At 53.6% G+C, this 16,199-nt stretch overlaps 1 protein-coding gene across 2 annotated transcripts in view; it reads right to left on the bottom strand.

Moving 5' to 3' along the window:
• Nucleotides 1–4,782: 4,782 nt before the first annotated feature.
• The window catches only part of MASP1 (MBL associated serine protease 1), a 67,200-nt gene continuing 55,783 nt past the window's right edge, over nucleotides 4,783–16,199 (bottom strand). The window contains exons 11-16 of one of the 2 annotated variants that reach the window (XM_045029034.1): nucleotides 15,169–15,303; nucleotides 11,882–11,995; nucleotides 11,224–11,409; nucleotides 10,059–10,126; nucleotides 7,169–7,268; nucleotides 4,783–5,515 (exon numbers count right to left, since the gene is read on the bottom strand). In XM_045029034.1, the coding sequence (XP_044884969.1) occupies nucleotides 5,325–5,515; nucleotides 7,169–7,268; nucleotides 10,059–10,126; nucleotides 11,224–11,409; nucleotides 11,882–11,995; nucleotides 15,169–15,303 (794 nt within the window). In that variant the 3' untranslated portion in view covers nucleotides 4,783–5,324. The remainder of the gene's footprint in view (nucleotides 5,516–7,168; nucleotides 7,269–10,058; nucleotides 10,127–11,223; nucleotides 11,410–11,881; nucleotides 11,996–15,168; nucleotides 15,304–16,199) is intronic. The other variant, XR_006581966.1, reaches the window with a different exon arrangement.

The raw sequence follows: 16,199 nt of genomic DNA on the forward strand, positions 1-16,199 counted from the left end.
CCCAGAACAATGCCGGGTGCTGTGCCTGAGATGCTCCATTCCAGTCAATAGGAGAGGGACTTCCACAGTCCCCAGGCAAAGCAGACCGCCCAGGGGTTTGCTCCAGCTCCGATGTCGTGGGGTTTGTGCTGCAACCCTTCCCCCCTTCTGAGGGGAGCGTGTGTGTGTGTGTGTGTGTGTGTGTGGGCGGGGGGTATGACAGCATTGCCCAGCTCTAGTTGTGATGCCCCTCGTCTCCGCTGGGAACGCCCTGTCTGTTCCAAAGAAACACAGTGACGGTTGGTTTCCATTGTGCACTAGCCCCGAGTCTAATCACGCCGTGCTCAATGGCATTCCTGGGACAGATGCTATAGAAACGTACTGGGCCTCATTTGCTAAAAAAATGTTTCTTCAAATAAAAAGGAGGTTTTTTAAAAAAAAACCTGTTGTAGCTTCTCTGCCACAGATCCTGGTGTGACCTTGGCATGTCACTTACTCTCTCTGGGGAAAGGAGGATGAAGATCATTGCTTTGTCCCATTCTTTGTCTGGCTAGATTGCAAGCGCTTCAGGACAGGGCCTGGCTCTTGCTACGTGTTTGGACAGTTCCCATCACAAACTGGAATACAGATGATACAATTCTGAACTCAGCAGCAACCTAATCTACCCTCACAGTGGTTTTCTGTCTAATTTAATTGCTCTGTCTGTAGGCATTTTCAGGGCAGTATCTTTGTGCCGTTGACTTCATCTGAGTAACTCTATTATTACTTGGGGGGAGGGATAGCTCAGTGCTTTGAGCATTGGCCTGATAAACCCACAGTTCTGAGCTCAATCCTTGAGGGGGCCATTTCAGGAGCTGTGGCAAAAATCTGTCTGGGGGTTGGTCCTGCTTTGAGCAGGGGGTTGGACTAGATGAGCTCCTGGCATCCCTTCTAACCCTGATGTTCTATGAATCTATCCTGGTGTCTGTGAGATCAGAATCTGGTTCTAAGTCCTGCTCAAGAATCTTCCTTAGTCATTCTCCTTCCTTGACTGAGTTTACACAATAATTGATCAGTGAAAGGAAAACTCCAGGGATTCATTGCAGTCTCAGGCACTGCAGCTGGATCACTGACCACTAGGCATTAGGAGAAATCATTAGATCAGAGTTTAAAAAATAATATTATTGAGCAGTTATATTTTTGGAGCACAGGGCAAGCATTCCTGGACCACTGTTACCTCCATTTTGCAGATGGAGAAACTGAGGCACGCAGCAGTAATGTGATGTAGCACAGAAAGGCTGGGATTCAGTCTCAGTTCTTGGTCGAGGTGGAGCTCCAGAGCTGAATTTTGCAGCAGACCCATGCTGTTACCTAGCTCCTCTGTGATGGCTGAGTTACAGCTCGTGTGTGTGTGTGTGTGTGTGTGTGTGTGTAAGGGTCAGTTACTGCAGCTGGCCATTCCCCCCAGGCCAGCAGGGTGGGAGAGCAAGTGCACACTGAGGTTCTCCTCCTGAGGCTAGGTCTGTAGTAGCCCATCCTGGTGCCCTGTATCCCAGTGTCTCTGGGCCAATATTTCTCTGGCAAGCCGGGTGCTCCCTGGCAGTTTTTGCGTGGTACGCACCGCTGACCCATTCTCCCTTACTTGTCCTTGTTGTAGCCGGTCTGGAGGCTGCCACTGAGTGAGTCTGGTGGGCAGAACACGGGCTTGCCTGTGGTATGCACCGTGCACGAGGCGTGTGCAGCTGCGAGTGCCCGACCCCTTGTTGGTCACGGGGTCAGCGAGTGGACATGCGCCATCCCAGTGACCTTGTCCTCGTCCTTGGACACAGCAGCCAGACTCTGCCTGCCTTGCGCTCTCTGCAGAATCAGCCGGCCTCTGGCTGCAGAACAGGGCTTGTGCCACCGACAGCTCGAGAGGTCCCAGCAAAGGTGGGGTCCGTCATTGCGTTTTCTTTTCTCTGCTGCGCCCTGTTTTCTAGCCCTCCGCTGCAAGGATCAGCTGCTGGGTGAGCAGAGAGGGGCCAAAGCCCAGCCCAGCACCTCTGTGCATTTAATGAACAGAGGGAAGTGAGGCCAGATGGGCTCCGGGTCCAGCATCAGTGATTAACTGCAGAGCTATCAAAGGAGAGAAACGTTTCTTGTAGTCGTGATTCATCAGCTCTGGCTGGGTGATAGCTACCCTGGAGCTGTCAAAGTGCGATCCTGGGGCCCAGGGGCTGATGCTACAGGAGCCAGACTTTGATTTTGCCCTTTCCTAAGAAAAAAAGTCTTCTATTTCCTTTAGCCTCCAAACGAGGATTTTCAGGCCTGTGAAAGACACTCTATGGCAGTGGTTCTCAAAGCCGGTCTGCTGCTTGTTCAGGGAAAGCCCCTGGCGGGCCGGGCCGGTTTGTTTACCTGCCACGTCCACAGGTTCGGCCGATCGCAGCTCCCACTGGCCGCAGTTCGCTGCTCCAGGCCAATGGGGGCTGCGGGAAGCGGCGCAGGCCGAGGGATGTGCTGGCCGCCCTTCCCACAGCCCCCATTGGCCTGGAGCGGCGAACCGTGGCCAGCGGGAGCCGCGATCGGCCGAACCTGCGGACGCAGCAGGTAAACAGCCCGGCCCGGCCCACCAGGGGCTTCCCCTGAACAAGCGGCAGACCAGCTTCGAGAACCACTGCTCTATGGAGCTCTAGGCTGCTGGCTTTCCTCTGCCCTGGGGTGAATCTGTCCGGCCCATGCCCCATTCTATGGCAGAGAGCTGCCCCCTCAACTCAAGCCATAGCAGGAAAGTAGAGGCACTGGTTGGTTTTCAGCTGGTTTGATGTGAAATGTACTTTTTGGGGGCGGTAGCTGCTTGCTACTTGCCCAGCCACATTGTTAATTTCTGTGTAACCCCTCGGGGGTTTAGAGAGCATGGCCCCTTTAAATCTTTCTCCCGGGGGGAGGGGGAGAGTAAGAAAAAAGGAGGGAAACGCCATGGGGGGGCTGGAGCTCCAGGGCGGGAGGGGGCAGCAGGCAGGCCCTGGAGAAGTGAAGCAGGGAGAACCTGCCTGAGGCCGGAGCAGGACAGGCCCAGGACAGGAGCCAGGAGCAGCCCTGGGCCAAGGACAGACATGCCGGAGCTGGACCCAGGATCACGCCTGCCCAGGGCTGCGTGGGGCTGGGAGCACTGGGGCTGGTGACTCTGCACTGGGAACACGGAGGGAGGCTGTAGCCAGTTCAGTGGGGAGGGGGTCACTCCGTGGGGCTTGGCAGACAGCGGCAGGAGAGGCACCGGAGGGGTCTGCTGGGGAAAAGTTTCACTGGCGCCGAAGACGACCAGGAGCCACCAAAAATCACCTTACAGTAGCTCAAATGCAAGAGAGAATACGAGCCCAAGTATTACACAGGTCGCGTTGGAGTGCTGCACATGCGCTGTGTTTCCTACATGTTGCATACATCTTCTATGTGCTTGACGTGTTTTTTGCACGTGTTACATGTTGCATCTTGCAAGGATCATTGTGTATTTGGCTTGCCGGCTGTGGACTGACTGAGGCGACCGGGTCTGGTGGATCTTTCAGGCCATGCCAATGAAGCCAGGAAAAGCAGATGTTGAAGCTGGCAGAGTTGACAGAACGGTGAGCCTCATTGCGTGATCACTGCAGCCTTCTGGTACCTGACTGGTGAGCCTCACCCACCTAGGCCTGATTCAAAGCCCACTGAAATTTGCATCTGTCTATTGAGTTCAGTGGGCTTTGGCTCGATCCTGTGGGCACCAGTTGTCTCAGCATCACCTTATTTTAATAGGCTTTAATTAGAGTATCAGCCATGGAACTCCTCGAGTGCAAATGCTAGATGTCACCAGCAGGTCTGTGTATCCCTGTAGGCAGTGGGTCTGACCCGGCTGCTGCTCTGCTAAGGGGGAGTTTTGTTAGTAGTTTCAAGGGGGGCAGAATCAGGGCATAGTTCTGCTTGCTGTAAACCCTCCTCCCCTTTCCTTTGGTATGAACATTGGGTGTTGACAGAATAACACTGTTTAACCTGTGCGTTACTGAGACGCAGCTGCCTACTAGAGACAACAAAGTCATTGGCAAAGGGAATGGAGAAGTTACACTGCCAAATTTAGAGCCCACTAACAGTCATGGGTTGTACACTGAGGAAAGAACTTGAAACATCCAAGGGTCCAGGACCCTTTTGCTCTGGCAGATCCTGAATTCGGAGCGGCTGCATGTTTTGAAAGACATTCTTCTGCCTAGGTAAAGTTCACCCCTGGGCAGAGCCGGACATGCCACCTAAGTCCCACATGTGATATAGGTCTTGTGTCGGCTTTACACAGAGGGGTGAATTTCATCCACTCTATTCCCAGAAGCAGAGAAGGAGTATCTTTCTCAGGCTTGTGTCTGAAGAAATGTTTTTTAACCCACGAAAGCTTATGCCCAAATAAATCTTAGTCTTTAAGGTGCCACCGGACTCCTTGTTGTTTTTGTGGATACAGACTAACACGGCTGCCCCTCTGATACTATCTTTTTCAGGGTTGATCCTGGAAATATTACTGGGCGTAGTACACCTCTACCCCGTTATAACGCCACCCGATATAACACGAATTGGGCTATAACGCGGTAAAGCAGTGCTCCGAGGGCGGGGCTCCACACTACAGCAGATCAAAACAAGTTCGATATAATGCGGTTTCACCTATAACACGGTAAGATTTTTTGGCTCCCAAGGACAGCGTTATATCAGGGTAGAGATGTACTTTGAATGCTCCTATTAGCATCACAGTAGGGAATACTCAAGTATTTGCAGCACTGGGCCCTTTGCTTGCATAGCATAGGCTGCCAATTAATTAGAAGCACTTTACAAATATTCAGTGGTCTTAAAAATAATTATTTGGTTTAAGGAGCAAACTTTCCTTTGCAGTGGTTCATAACAGAGAAGTTTTGCAAAGCCCCAGCTTTTTTTTTTTTTTTTTTAAGTCTCATGGGCTTTGTAAAACCCCAAACTCTGGCAGGGTTCCCCCCAGTCTAGATCGTTAGTATTGATTATGGCCTCAGGTTTATCCTGTCCTTTCCTGGTAAGTGCACAGTTACAAGAAATTGCAGAGCTGTCCGTGGCTGGCTGGAAATCAAGGGGAAAATTGACTTATCCCCGCAGGATTGGCTGCAGAGATGGGCTCAGGTCACAGGTCAGTTCAGGTAGGTGCAGGAATCCAGTCTTTCCTGCCACTATATGCTGAGGGAATTTACACTCTAAGGCATCCAAGGCATCTCCCTGAGGTGGCTTTTTTGGCAGAAATTGGAACGACCCATTTATGTATCACCGACTTCACTGTCTGCTGCAGAACTGGAAAACTTGCTGCACCTCCCAGCTGTTCTCACCTAGCCGGGGTTGTGAGCAGGCCAGAGAATTCAATATTCCACCCCAGTGACCTGCTTAATCCAGGCCAAGCTCTTGGACACACTGGAGTACACTCCATACCGATCATTCTGCCCGCATCCATCTCCCCAGGACACCATGCCAATCAGCTGCCAGTGGTTATTCTGGTTGCTTAACGTGACCATGGGCCCCCCTGAATCTCCGCTACAAGCATCTTTTCCTCCTGTGGGAAGAAGAGAAGGGTGGTCATTTCTGGGGTGCCCAAGGGACCCAAACGTGCCGCAGACTTTGCAAATTGCTACTCCAACATTACGGACAGGCTTAGCCGCGTGCCCCCACTAAAACGCAGCCACCTCTGAGTGGAGAACGTGGCAACTCTTTACCAGCACACAGCAAGGCTGAGAAGCGATTTAAGATGGGAAGGGAGGAAGAATTCTGGACCTAGTTGAAACTAAAGGAGAAATAGAGGGAGGCAGAATGACCCAACCTAAAATTTGGCCAGGACATCAGAGTTAACACTCTGATATGGAAAGTTGTGTAGAACTTTTAGTAACTACATGTGGCCAGGACCTTGGTTTGATATTTCATGCAAAGTAGGGTGACCAGATGTCCCAAATTTATAGGGACAGTCCTGATGTTTGTGACTCTGTCTTATATAAGCACCTATTATTTCTCACCCTTTCACACTTGGTATCTGGTCACCCCAACCCAAAGACATCCATCACAGGAGAAAATATGGGTTGACTCCTCAAGCTGGTTTCAAGGAGATGTGAAAACCAGATGTTAAGATGTGACCAGGTCTTATCAGGAAACAGGACCTGGCATTGTATGGGCGAATCTATCTGTCTGGAACCAAACCGGATGCCGTGTCCCCTTTGAATCCCCTGCAGGAGCTGCACGGAGTAAACCTCTGTCCATAAGCCCATCCCCACTGCAGAACTTCCCAGAGTTTGTGGCTGTAAGGCCAGCCGGTGAGCATCCGTTCTGATGTCCTGTCCGACGCAGGCCAGGGGAGCTCACCCAGGAATTCCCGACAACAGCCCAATAACTTTTGGTTGCATTAGAACAGAGATTTTCAAAGTGTGGGGCATGACCCTATGGCTGGTGCAAGGGGGAAGGATAGTTCAGTGGTTTGAGTACTGGCCTGCTAAACCTAGGGTTAGGAGTTCAGTTTCTGAGGGGGCCATTTAGGGATCTGGGGCAAAAATGTGTCCGGGATGGTACTTGGTCCTGCTGTGAAGGCAGGGGACTGGACTCAATGACCTTTCAAGGCCCCTTCCCCTTCTATGATTTTATGGCCGGACAGGGCTGCGCTGAAGGGCCAGAGTCAGCAGAGGGATCTGTCTGGATGGGAAGCAGGAGGGGCTCTGTGTAGGCAGTCTCGGCTGCCAGGATCAGGCTCCCCCATGGCTGCAGCCACAAGGTGCAGTCACCCTCCTCTTCTGGAGAGGCAGACACGGACTCTGCAGGCTGCACTCTGGGAGTACTGCTCTTTCCCTGCCAGACAGAGCCTCCTGCTGGCCCCAGCCCTCAGCACAGCCTCAGGGCACAGGGCCCCATCCACGTCCCCTGACGGATAGAGCCTGTGCAGGGGAAGCAGATGGGGCCATGCGGTGGGTCAGCACAAGGGCTGTGCATCTCTTCAATCCCCCGTAAGCTCTGCTGGGCGGCGTATAAGCCTGGTGCTGGCCTCTGCACAGGGTGACATGCCCCCTGCCCCCTCTTCAGACGAGGAGCTGGTAAAGAGCTGTGACCCCCTTAGAGTTCACCCCCTAGCCAGGTGTCTAACAGGCAGCGTGAGGGTGAGACCTTCCCGCTGGGGCGGATGGAAGGACACACTTGCACCAAAGCTTGTTTGGATAGAATGGAGCTGCACCTTCTTGCTCTCCAGCGCAGATCATATCGTCCGTCACCTTTCTCTGCAGCCTTGCGTAGGCTTCCTGGCACAACGCGTGGTCAGTGAGCGGGATCTCAATCTGCAAGACAGGGAAACCAGTGAGTTACCAGGTGCCCATTGCCTAGCGGCGGCCCCTGCTGTACCTACGCAGGCTTGGAAGGATCAGATCTGTAGTGGTAAATGTCACTAAATCTCACACACCGTACCCTGTAGACACACAAACCGCACACACACAAACCAACGGAAAAATAAAGCAACTGAAATCCACACGTTGCCCAAGTCAGAAAAATGCTGCTTGAGAACTTGTGAGCGTTTGAGTCGAGGCTAAAATGTTGACATCTGATGGTCGCGGTGTGCATCGTAATGGTTTATAAAGCTTTCACTTTTTGAATCTCAGCCTCAACTGGCATGAAATAATTGTCTGAGCCCCACCTTTGCTTGAACCCCCCAGGATTTCCCACACCTGTGAATATTTAAATTGCTAAAAATTGGGAGGAAAAAGCATATAAGTAAACATCGATATTATCCACTGAAATGATAAAGAAAATACAAATTGAGTTCTGCAAGCACCTCCCCCACCTTCTCTTTCTAATATCCTGGGACTGACTCAGCTACAGCTACAGAAGCCCAAACATCCTTTATTCTTTGTTATATGCACCCTTGGCTGGGGATGGGAAACAGGGATTGAACCTGGAACATCTGGATCCCAAAGCAAAAGTATCAACGGCTTGAGCCAAAGAAGCCACCCCCCCACTCAATGCTGTAGCAGGTTTCTTAATTGCTAGGTGGCCAAGCCGCTGTCAGAGGGATCAGACCACCACGACAAGCCGGCGTGGGGCATACACCTGTCACCACGTCAGTTAGCCTATAGAAATCAGAGATGGAGAAGACCCAGCTCCTTGTGTACACTGAAAGCTTCCTCGTCATGTCCTACCAGAAGAGGGCAGGAGTGGGCGTTCACGCCGAATACCGTCCTGCCGTCAGATATGTGTCTGCAGTTCCCGTTCACACTCGGGTGTTTGACCACAGAGTCTGGCCCAAAGCATGCTGGAACAGGGAGCCAGCTGGAACATCCAGCGGGAGTAAATCCAGTGACGGAAGGGACGAACACAGCTTAGGAACAAGAAGGGACATGAGGCCACAGCTGCTCTCGCTAAGCAGAGGTGGTGGGATGAGGAAGTGGACGCGGGGCTCCTAGGTGCCAGGGGGGATGATTACGGGCTCTCCCAATATTTGCCAAAAGGTGTAATAAACTCTCCCTGAGCTGCTCTGGTCTCCACTGCATTGCTCCCTGCCCCCATCACCCCACCAGTGCCCCAGCCTCATCCATGCACTTGTCTGCTTCTCCCACACACCTCGTTGCACCTTCTTCCATGCTGCTCTCGAGAACTGATCTGCAAGGCCACCAACATGGCCTCCTTTCAGACCCACCCTTACCACCATGCCTGCAAGCAACTGACCTGCTAACCATGGATAGGTTGAGGGTGGCTGTGCATTTGTGTATTTGTTCTCAAACACACACACAAATGCTACCTATTCTTGATTGTCTCCCGTGCTCTTCTTGACTTCGTAGGTTTTGTCTACACTGCGATCCCAAATGTGACTCCAGATCGGGTAGACAGACCCATGCTAGCTTTACCCATGCTAGCCTGGTGAAAAATATCAGTGTAGATGCAGTGGCGTAGGCTACAGCATGGGCTGTGTGAGCATGCCAGAAACCCTGGGAACATGCTCACATTGCTGAATTCAAACAGGAGTTATTGGTGGGACGTCCGAGGGCCTGTGTTATACAGGAGGTCTGAGTAAGTGATGACAGGGGTTCCTTCAGGCCTTGAAATCTAATCAGTGATTGCACTCAGACCTCAGATTGCTGTGGAGACATGCAGTTAGATTTTAAGCTCTTCAAGACAAGGACCACATGTTCCTGTGTATGTGGACAGCCCTTGACCACGTTGTGGGCACCACCATCATCCAAACAAATAATAATTATGCTCCATGGGCTAAACTGGCACCATGAGATCTGCCTGTAGGTCCCCCTGCACCTCCTGTTGGAGTTTGTCTGGGAAAAGGATGACTAGGATGAGCCATCTGGGCTGACCCACAAACTAACATCACGCTGAAGCAACAGGTGAGGCCCGGTGGGGCTCGAGTTAGTAGAATATCCCATGTTCCCATCTGATGCAGCGTTGTAAAGGGAGTGAAAGCCAAGCCACTTGGATTCCATTAGCACAGCTGATATTACACGTCTCCTGTTGGTGCTGAAGATTTGACCTGCTTCTCCTTTGGACTCTGCTGCTGGCAGCCTCATCCGCAATCGATGTTTTCATGAAGTGGTTGAGCAAAACGCTCATATTTGCTCATTGCTCATTTGCTCATTGTCTGTTGGTTTCTCCCAGGTCACCGGCCACATGCAGCGAGTTTGGGGAAATGAGGCTAGGCCGAGGGGTGGGTTTACTCACGTTCAAGGCCCTGCTGGCTGTTTGACTGCAGCGGTGTACACAACAGGCATGGAGTTTGGATCCACTCTGGCTTTAGACAGATGCATTTTTCTGCACCGTTTTCCAGGCATGGCACCTGGCAGGGCTACCAGGATTCCAGCAGCCCTTGCACTGCATCGACGGAGGCACTTCCTGCAGTGTCCGTGGTGCTGCTCGGCTCACAGTGCTGGACAAACCCGAACTCTTGCTCGGCTGCCGACAAGGAGGCCAGCACCAGCATCCTCATTTTACAGCTGCGGAAGCTGAGGCACATGGAGGGGAAGTGACATGCCCGAGGTCACAGAGGAGGCCTGTGTCAGAGGCAGGACACTGGATCCCACCCCTATGCTCAGGCCCCTAGATCCTGGTATTCTCAGGTTAATAATTCTCACCTCCATCAAGGTTTCAGGGCGTTTTTGCAAGAATTCCTTCCCCCATCCGCTGACAATGACCATGGCATCTGAAAGCAAAATCAAGAAGAGTTTGCTAGCGAAGGGATACTCGGGTGTGGGAAGAGGATTCTGCTATTAACCCCTGCTGAACATGGCAGTGAATCAGTCTCCGTGTTAGCATCTTTCTAAGCCGTTCCTTCACTACCCCAGAACTGGCCTGTGCCCAGGCAACTGTTAGCTCCCTCGAAGCAGATTTTGTATCCAACGTGCCTGGTTTGTTTTACAAGAGGAGTCCAGGGCAGGCTTATAAATCCCTTTCATGCAGCCTGCTGCATCATTAATCCTTAAAAGGGCATCCTTCCACTTAGCCGCTCTGATATTGGCCTGAGGCACCGAACCTAGCTTGTAAGTCCCCTCTTCTGAAACTAGGTGCAGTGAGGATCCCAAGCAAAGCAGGTCTCGGGAGGGACGGCTGCCTGGGGAGATGTGAGGCTCACACACATGGCGAGTGGTTCTTGAGACAGTCTGTGTCTGTCTGTCTCGGGCAGAGGAGATGCCTTTTGGGACACTCCTCTGTCCCCTTTGCCTAGAGGCAACGGGATAAAGGACACAGCAGCCAGGAGAACCAGAGAGAAAGGAAAAACTCTGGGGGTTGGATCAAAGAATCACTTGGGTCAGAGCTGGGCACCGCTAGGTCATTTAGTCCATCCTGATCCCAAATCAAGCTTGTCCCTATTGCGTATTTGCCAGCACTTTGTCCAGTGAGTGACATGAAGGCCCATCCAAACCTCTCTTGGGGAGCTAATGCCATCGTCCCATAACAAGCTCCTCACAGCCTGGCTGAGTGTCGTGAAAATCTTTCTAGCTTTTGGATCAGTTTTGCCCCATGGCCTCTCACTAATAGCCCCTTCAGGCACCATAAGCACTTCCTCTCCACCCTCCTTGGGGTCTCTGTCTTGCACCTATCTTTTGGTTACCACCTGGGTCTGTGTTCAGCCTGGCCGTTGGGCTTTATGGCCTGCTCCCAGCGGGAGCCGCCAACCGACTGGCACCTCTGCAAGGTCAGTCCCTGAATCTCAAGAGCCGTAGCTGGTTTTTTGTTGCCCGTTCCGGAGCTGGCCCGGAGCTGGCCCTGGGTGGGCGAGGAGAAAGAGCCAGTTCTTGCCTTTGTGGTGTGAGCCATCAGGAAAGCAAATCGGCATCACGTAATCATTCAGCACCGCCTGCTCAGACAGCTCCACCAGGCCTATGTCGTACTGCAAGGTGGCCGCCCTGTAGGAGGGGTGGATGATGACGTTCTTCGGCTGCAGCTGCTGCTCCGTGTCGTCTTGCTTTAAAGTCTGGTGTTTCCCTGTGAAGGAAGGAGGGCCAGGGAGAGGTGGCTACGTGCAGTTATGGGAGGCCATCACCCTGCCTTCCCAAAGGGGAATGAATTCCCATGAAAGTCGTTCGGGGGCTTGGAGAAGCAAATAGCTCAGAGCAGGACACATCCTAGCAGATTTGTGGCTGGCAGACATAACGTATCGTCATGGCACAACTAGCTTGTGGGGCTCCCATGGCAGGGAACCCCGCTCAGCAGGCGGGGTCAGAGAGAGAACATCAGAGACTGGATAGTGAAGGGTTCCTGGAGGAAGTGGTGAGCCAGTGTGTGAACCGAGAACACACACAGCAGTCGCACAGGGGAATGGCATAGAGGGTGCTGGCGTGAATCCACTTTGCCTTTAATTACCCAGGCCATGGGATCGTGGGAGACGGCCATGACCTGTCACTGCCCCATCGCCACCCCTTGAGCCAGTGTGCAGTGCGGACTGCTGGTCACTCACCCAGGATTATTTTGAATGAGGAAGGGCTGAGAACATCCGAGCTGCGGAAAACTGGGTTCTCTGGTTCCAGTTCCTGGTGGAGGCAGTGAGCAGCAGTGACAATCCATTTGGTTCCTAGAACATAACAGAGTCAGCACATCAGTCCAGTCCAGCCCAGTCCCCACCCATGGAATAGCTCACAACACCCGTCCAGCCCAGTCCTCGCCCATGGGATAGCTCACAACACCCGTCCAGCCCAGTCCCCGCCCATGGCATAGCTCACAACACCCGTCCAGCCCAGTCCTCGCCCATGGGATAGCTCACAACACCCGTCCAGCCCAGTCCTCGCCCATGGGATAGCTCACAACACCCGCCCAGCCCAGTCCTCGCCCATGGGATAGCTCACAACACCCGTCCAGCCCAGTCCCCACCCATGGGATAGCTCACAACACCCGTCCAGCCCAGTCCCCGCCCATGGCATAGCTCACAACACCCGTCCAGCCCAGTCCTCGCCCATGGGATAGCTCACAACACCCGTCCAGCCCAGTCCTCGCCCATGGGATAGCTCACAACACCCGTCCAGCCCAGTCCCCGCCCATGGCATAGCTCACAACACCCGTCCAGCCCAGTCCCCACCCATGGGATAGCTCACAACACCCGTCCAGCCCAGTCCTCACCCATGGGATAGCTCACAACACCCGTCCAGCTGAGTTCCCACCCATGGCATAGCTCACAACACCCGTCCAGCTGAGTTCCCACGCATGGGATAGCTCACAACACCCGTCCAGCCCAGTCCCCAGGCATGGGATAGCTCACAACACCCGTCTAGCCCAGTCCCCACCCATGGGATAGCTCACAACACCCGTCCAGCCCAGTCCCCACCCATGGGATAGCCCACAACACCCGTCCAGCCCAGTCCCCACCCATGGGATAGCTCACAACACCCGTCCAGCCCAGTCCCCACCCATGGCATAGCTCACAACACCCGTCCAGCCCAGTCCCCAGCCATGGGACAGCTCACAACACCCTTCCAGCCCAGTCCGAGTACATGGGATAGCTCATAACACCGACCTCCTCTCTAACAATAACCCTGCTTATAATGTACATGGCACCTTTTATCTAAGGCTCTGCAGGCACTTTACACAGATCAGTTACATCTCTCACACCTCTGCCCCATGGGGTGCACCATGCTGAGAAAACATCAGATGCCCTCCAGGCCATCTGCTGCTTTCAAAAGGTTTCTTGGTCCCCAGGGCTGGGCGGTTGTGGCGTCTGAACTCCTTCCACGGAGGTGGGGACAGGGGTGGGTGTGTGTCATTAACACCTGTACGTGGGGTCTGCACTAGGGCCAGGCACTGCTTACGCCCAAATGGGACCAAGAACCCGTGTGCTGGACTTTGGGTTGAGCTGGGGCTCACGTGGGAGGTAGGCCTTGTGCTGAATTTCACCCCATGCGCAGAGGGGCTGCTCTGCAGTCCTGGGGCCGGGGGCTGAGCACAAGAGAGAGGCCGCCAAAGCCCACTGACCCTAAGGGGAGTCCCAGCTCTCAGGGCCTTCCAGGAGGGGAGCCCTGAGATCTGCTACTGGCTGTTCAAAAGAAACAGCTGGCAAGAAAATAGCCAAAGAGCCGCTGATCCATCAATACAACCCAGGAGTTGCTCAGCAGGAGGTGCTCTCCTGCTCCCCACCATTCCGAGGTGGCACCCACCCAACCCAGCCACCCTGCTCCTGCCGGTATTTCGTAGGGGGGGGGTGAGGTCCATGAGTCTCTGCAAGGAAACCAGCAGGCAGCACTAGGTCGTTGTACTCCCCCGCCACTGGGGATAGAGCCCATGCGGGAGCTCCAGGCAGGGTAAGCAGGAGGCACAGATTTCGGCACAGAGGGGCTCAGTCCCCTGCATGCGCAGGCCTTGGCATGCAAGAGCGCCAGGTCTGCGCAGGGACTAGGCATATCTGACACGGTCCGACACTTGGGCCTCAGCATGCTGATGCGGCTCGGAGGTGCTCATTCCCCTCCTAGGCCTCCCTGCAGGAGTGACCGTGCTATGCAGGATCGGGTCCTGCAGCGTAGGTTTAAAGCAGAGCATGTCTTCTCTTTAAAAGTAGTAGTTTTTTTCACACAACACACAGTCAACCTGTGGAACTCCTTGCCAGAGGATGTTGTGAAGGCCAAGACCATAACAGGGTTAAAAAAAAACTAGATAAGTTCATGGAGGGCAGGTCCATCAATGGCTATTAGCCAGGATGAGCAGGGATGGTGTCCCTGGCCTCTGTTTGCCAGAAGCTGGGAATGGGCGACAGGGGATGGATCACTTGATCATTACCTGTTCTGTTCATTCCCTCTGGGGCACCTGGCACTGGCCACTGTCAGTAGACAGGACACTGGGCTAGAAGGATCTTTGGTCTGACTCATTATGGCCCTTCTTACGTTCTTAACTCTCCTTTATAGCCCATCCCCCAGCAGTGTGTGTGACAGACACCAGGGGCACGGCTCACTTAACAGTCACTGGTGGGTTCATGTCTTGCGTGTGGACTCCAGACCATCCCCATTTCTGACCCAGGGCAGCACGAGGGGGTGTCAGAGACGCCTTTTTGGAAAATTATCCCCTCTGCTGGCTGCCAGGTTGGAAGTTAAAGGTCGTGTTTCACCCACGGAAAAAAATTAGTCGCCCACTGGCAGCCAGCTGCCCCTTCTCCCCACCAGTGCCTCCCGCCTGCTTGCTGCCCCACTGATCAGCACCTCCCCCTCCCTCCTAGCACCTACCACCTGCCACAATCAGCTGTTTTGCGGCATGCTGGAGGCTTTGGGAGGGAGGGGGAGGAGTGGGGATGGGGCACACTGGGAGGAGGGGGCAGAACTGGGCAGGAAAGAGGCAGGGCAGGGTCAGGGCAGGAAGAGACGGGGCTATGGGGTGGGGGCAGGGCCTGGGGTGCAGCGGGGGGTTGGGCATGGCCCGGAGGAAGCCGGCGCTTATGTCGTGTCTGAAGAGATGAGGGGAGAACCCTGGTGTCTGATCTGAATTTCCTTCTCCCGGTAAAACAAACTCTGCTCCCCTTTGCACGAAGTGATGGCTTCATAGCCCTCTGTGGTCACTGAGCATCCAGTGTCTAACTCATGACTTTGCAATGCACTCCGTGGTCTCTGGGAAGCATTGTGTCAAACCAGATTTGATTCCACGCTGCACCATACGAATCGCCAGTCAACCCAGGCTTGCTCATTTTCCTGCTAATTCTTCGGGCTGTTGAATCAGAGCATTAGCGCTCCAGTCATCAACTCAGATTACGCCGAGTACCAAAGAGATTCTTACCTAGCAGAGAGCCTCCGCAGAAGGGCTTCCCTCCCCTATGCAGCATGGCGATCCACGGAGATATTCCTCGCTGGGTATGGCGTCCACTGGAAATTCGGGCCAGCCAACTCCTGGAAAACTTTGGCTTCCCACACACTGAAACCGCAAGGAATAAGATCAGACACAAGAGAGACACACACGAAAGTCACCTGAGACGCCAAGTTTTCTAGTGTAGATGGAGCAAATCCCCAGATCAGTTGTTTACTCCGGTTTTATTGGGAATTTGATTAAAACTGGAGTGAAGATTGCGTCAGGACCTCCGGATTCGGCCTAGTCAGAAGTTAGTACAAGACATCAACAAGAAATCATCTCCTGTTGAATTCTAAACAGTTCCCAAGAGCCCTCAGTTCACCTCCCCTCCATCTGATGTCATTTCTCTAAATATATCCAGCGTAAGTGCGATGGAGTAACCTGGGAGTTACTGGATTATCATGGAGCAAAATACGGCCCCTTAGCATCCCTGAGACCCAACCAATGGGGACCCCAGGCCTCCAGAGAAAAAAGGCTCATGGAGGAACTCACTTTGCAGCCTGTATTCTGTAGATTTTGTTTTTCTTTAAATATGGAGCTGCACTTTGGGACAAGTCCCGAGTCCCTTGGCTCAGTTCTTATGCAGGCAAGTTGCCAAGGCAGCCGACGGCAGTAGGCGGGGAGAGTTCCACACAGGGCCGGCGCAACCCATTAGGCGACCTAGGCGGTTGCCTAGGGCACTGACATTTGGGGGGTGAGGGGCGGCGACCACAGCGGTCGAACATCCAGCCGCTGCGGTCGTCGGTGGTATTTTGGGGGCGGGACCTTCCGCCGCCTAGGGCGCCAAAAAGGCTGCCGGCGCTCCTGGCTCCAGAGGTGGCCAAGTGACTTAGATGCACAAATAGCACTGAAAGTCAATGGGACCGATGCTCGTAAATCATGGAAAGTTTCTTACACGGCGCTGTAAACCAGGGTCTTCATAGCTCTATCATAGAGCTGTGACTCAGGTCCGCGGCTGGTCA

The sequence above is a fragment of the Mauremys mutica genome, chromosome 9, assembly GCF_020497125.1.
Source record: "Mauremys mutica isolate MM-2020 ecotype Southern chromosome 9, ASM2049712v1, whole genome shotgun sequence".
NCBI lineage: Eukaryota > Metazoa > Chordata > Testudines > Geoemydidae > Mauremys > Mauremys mutica.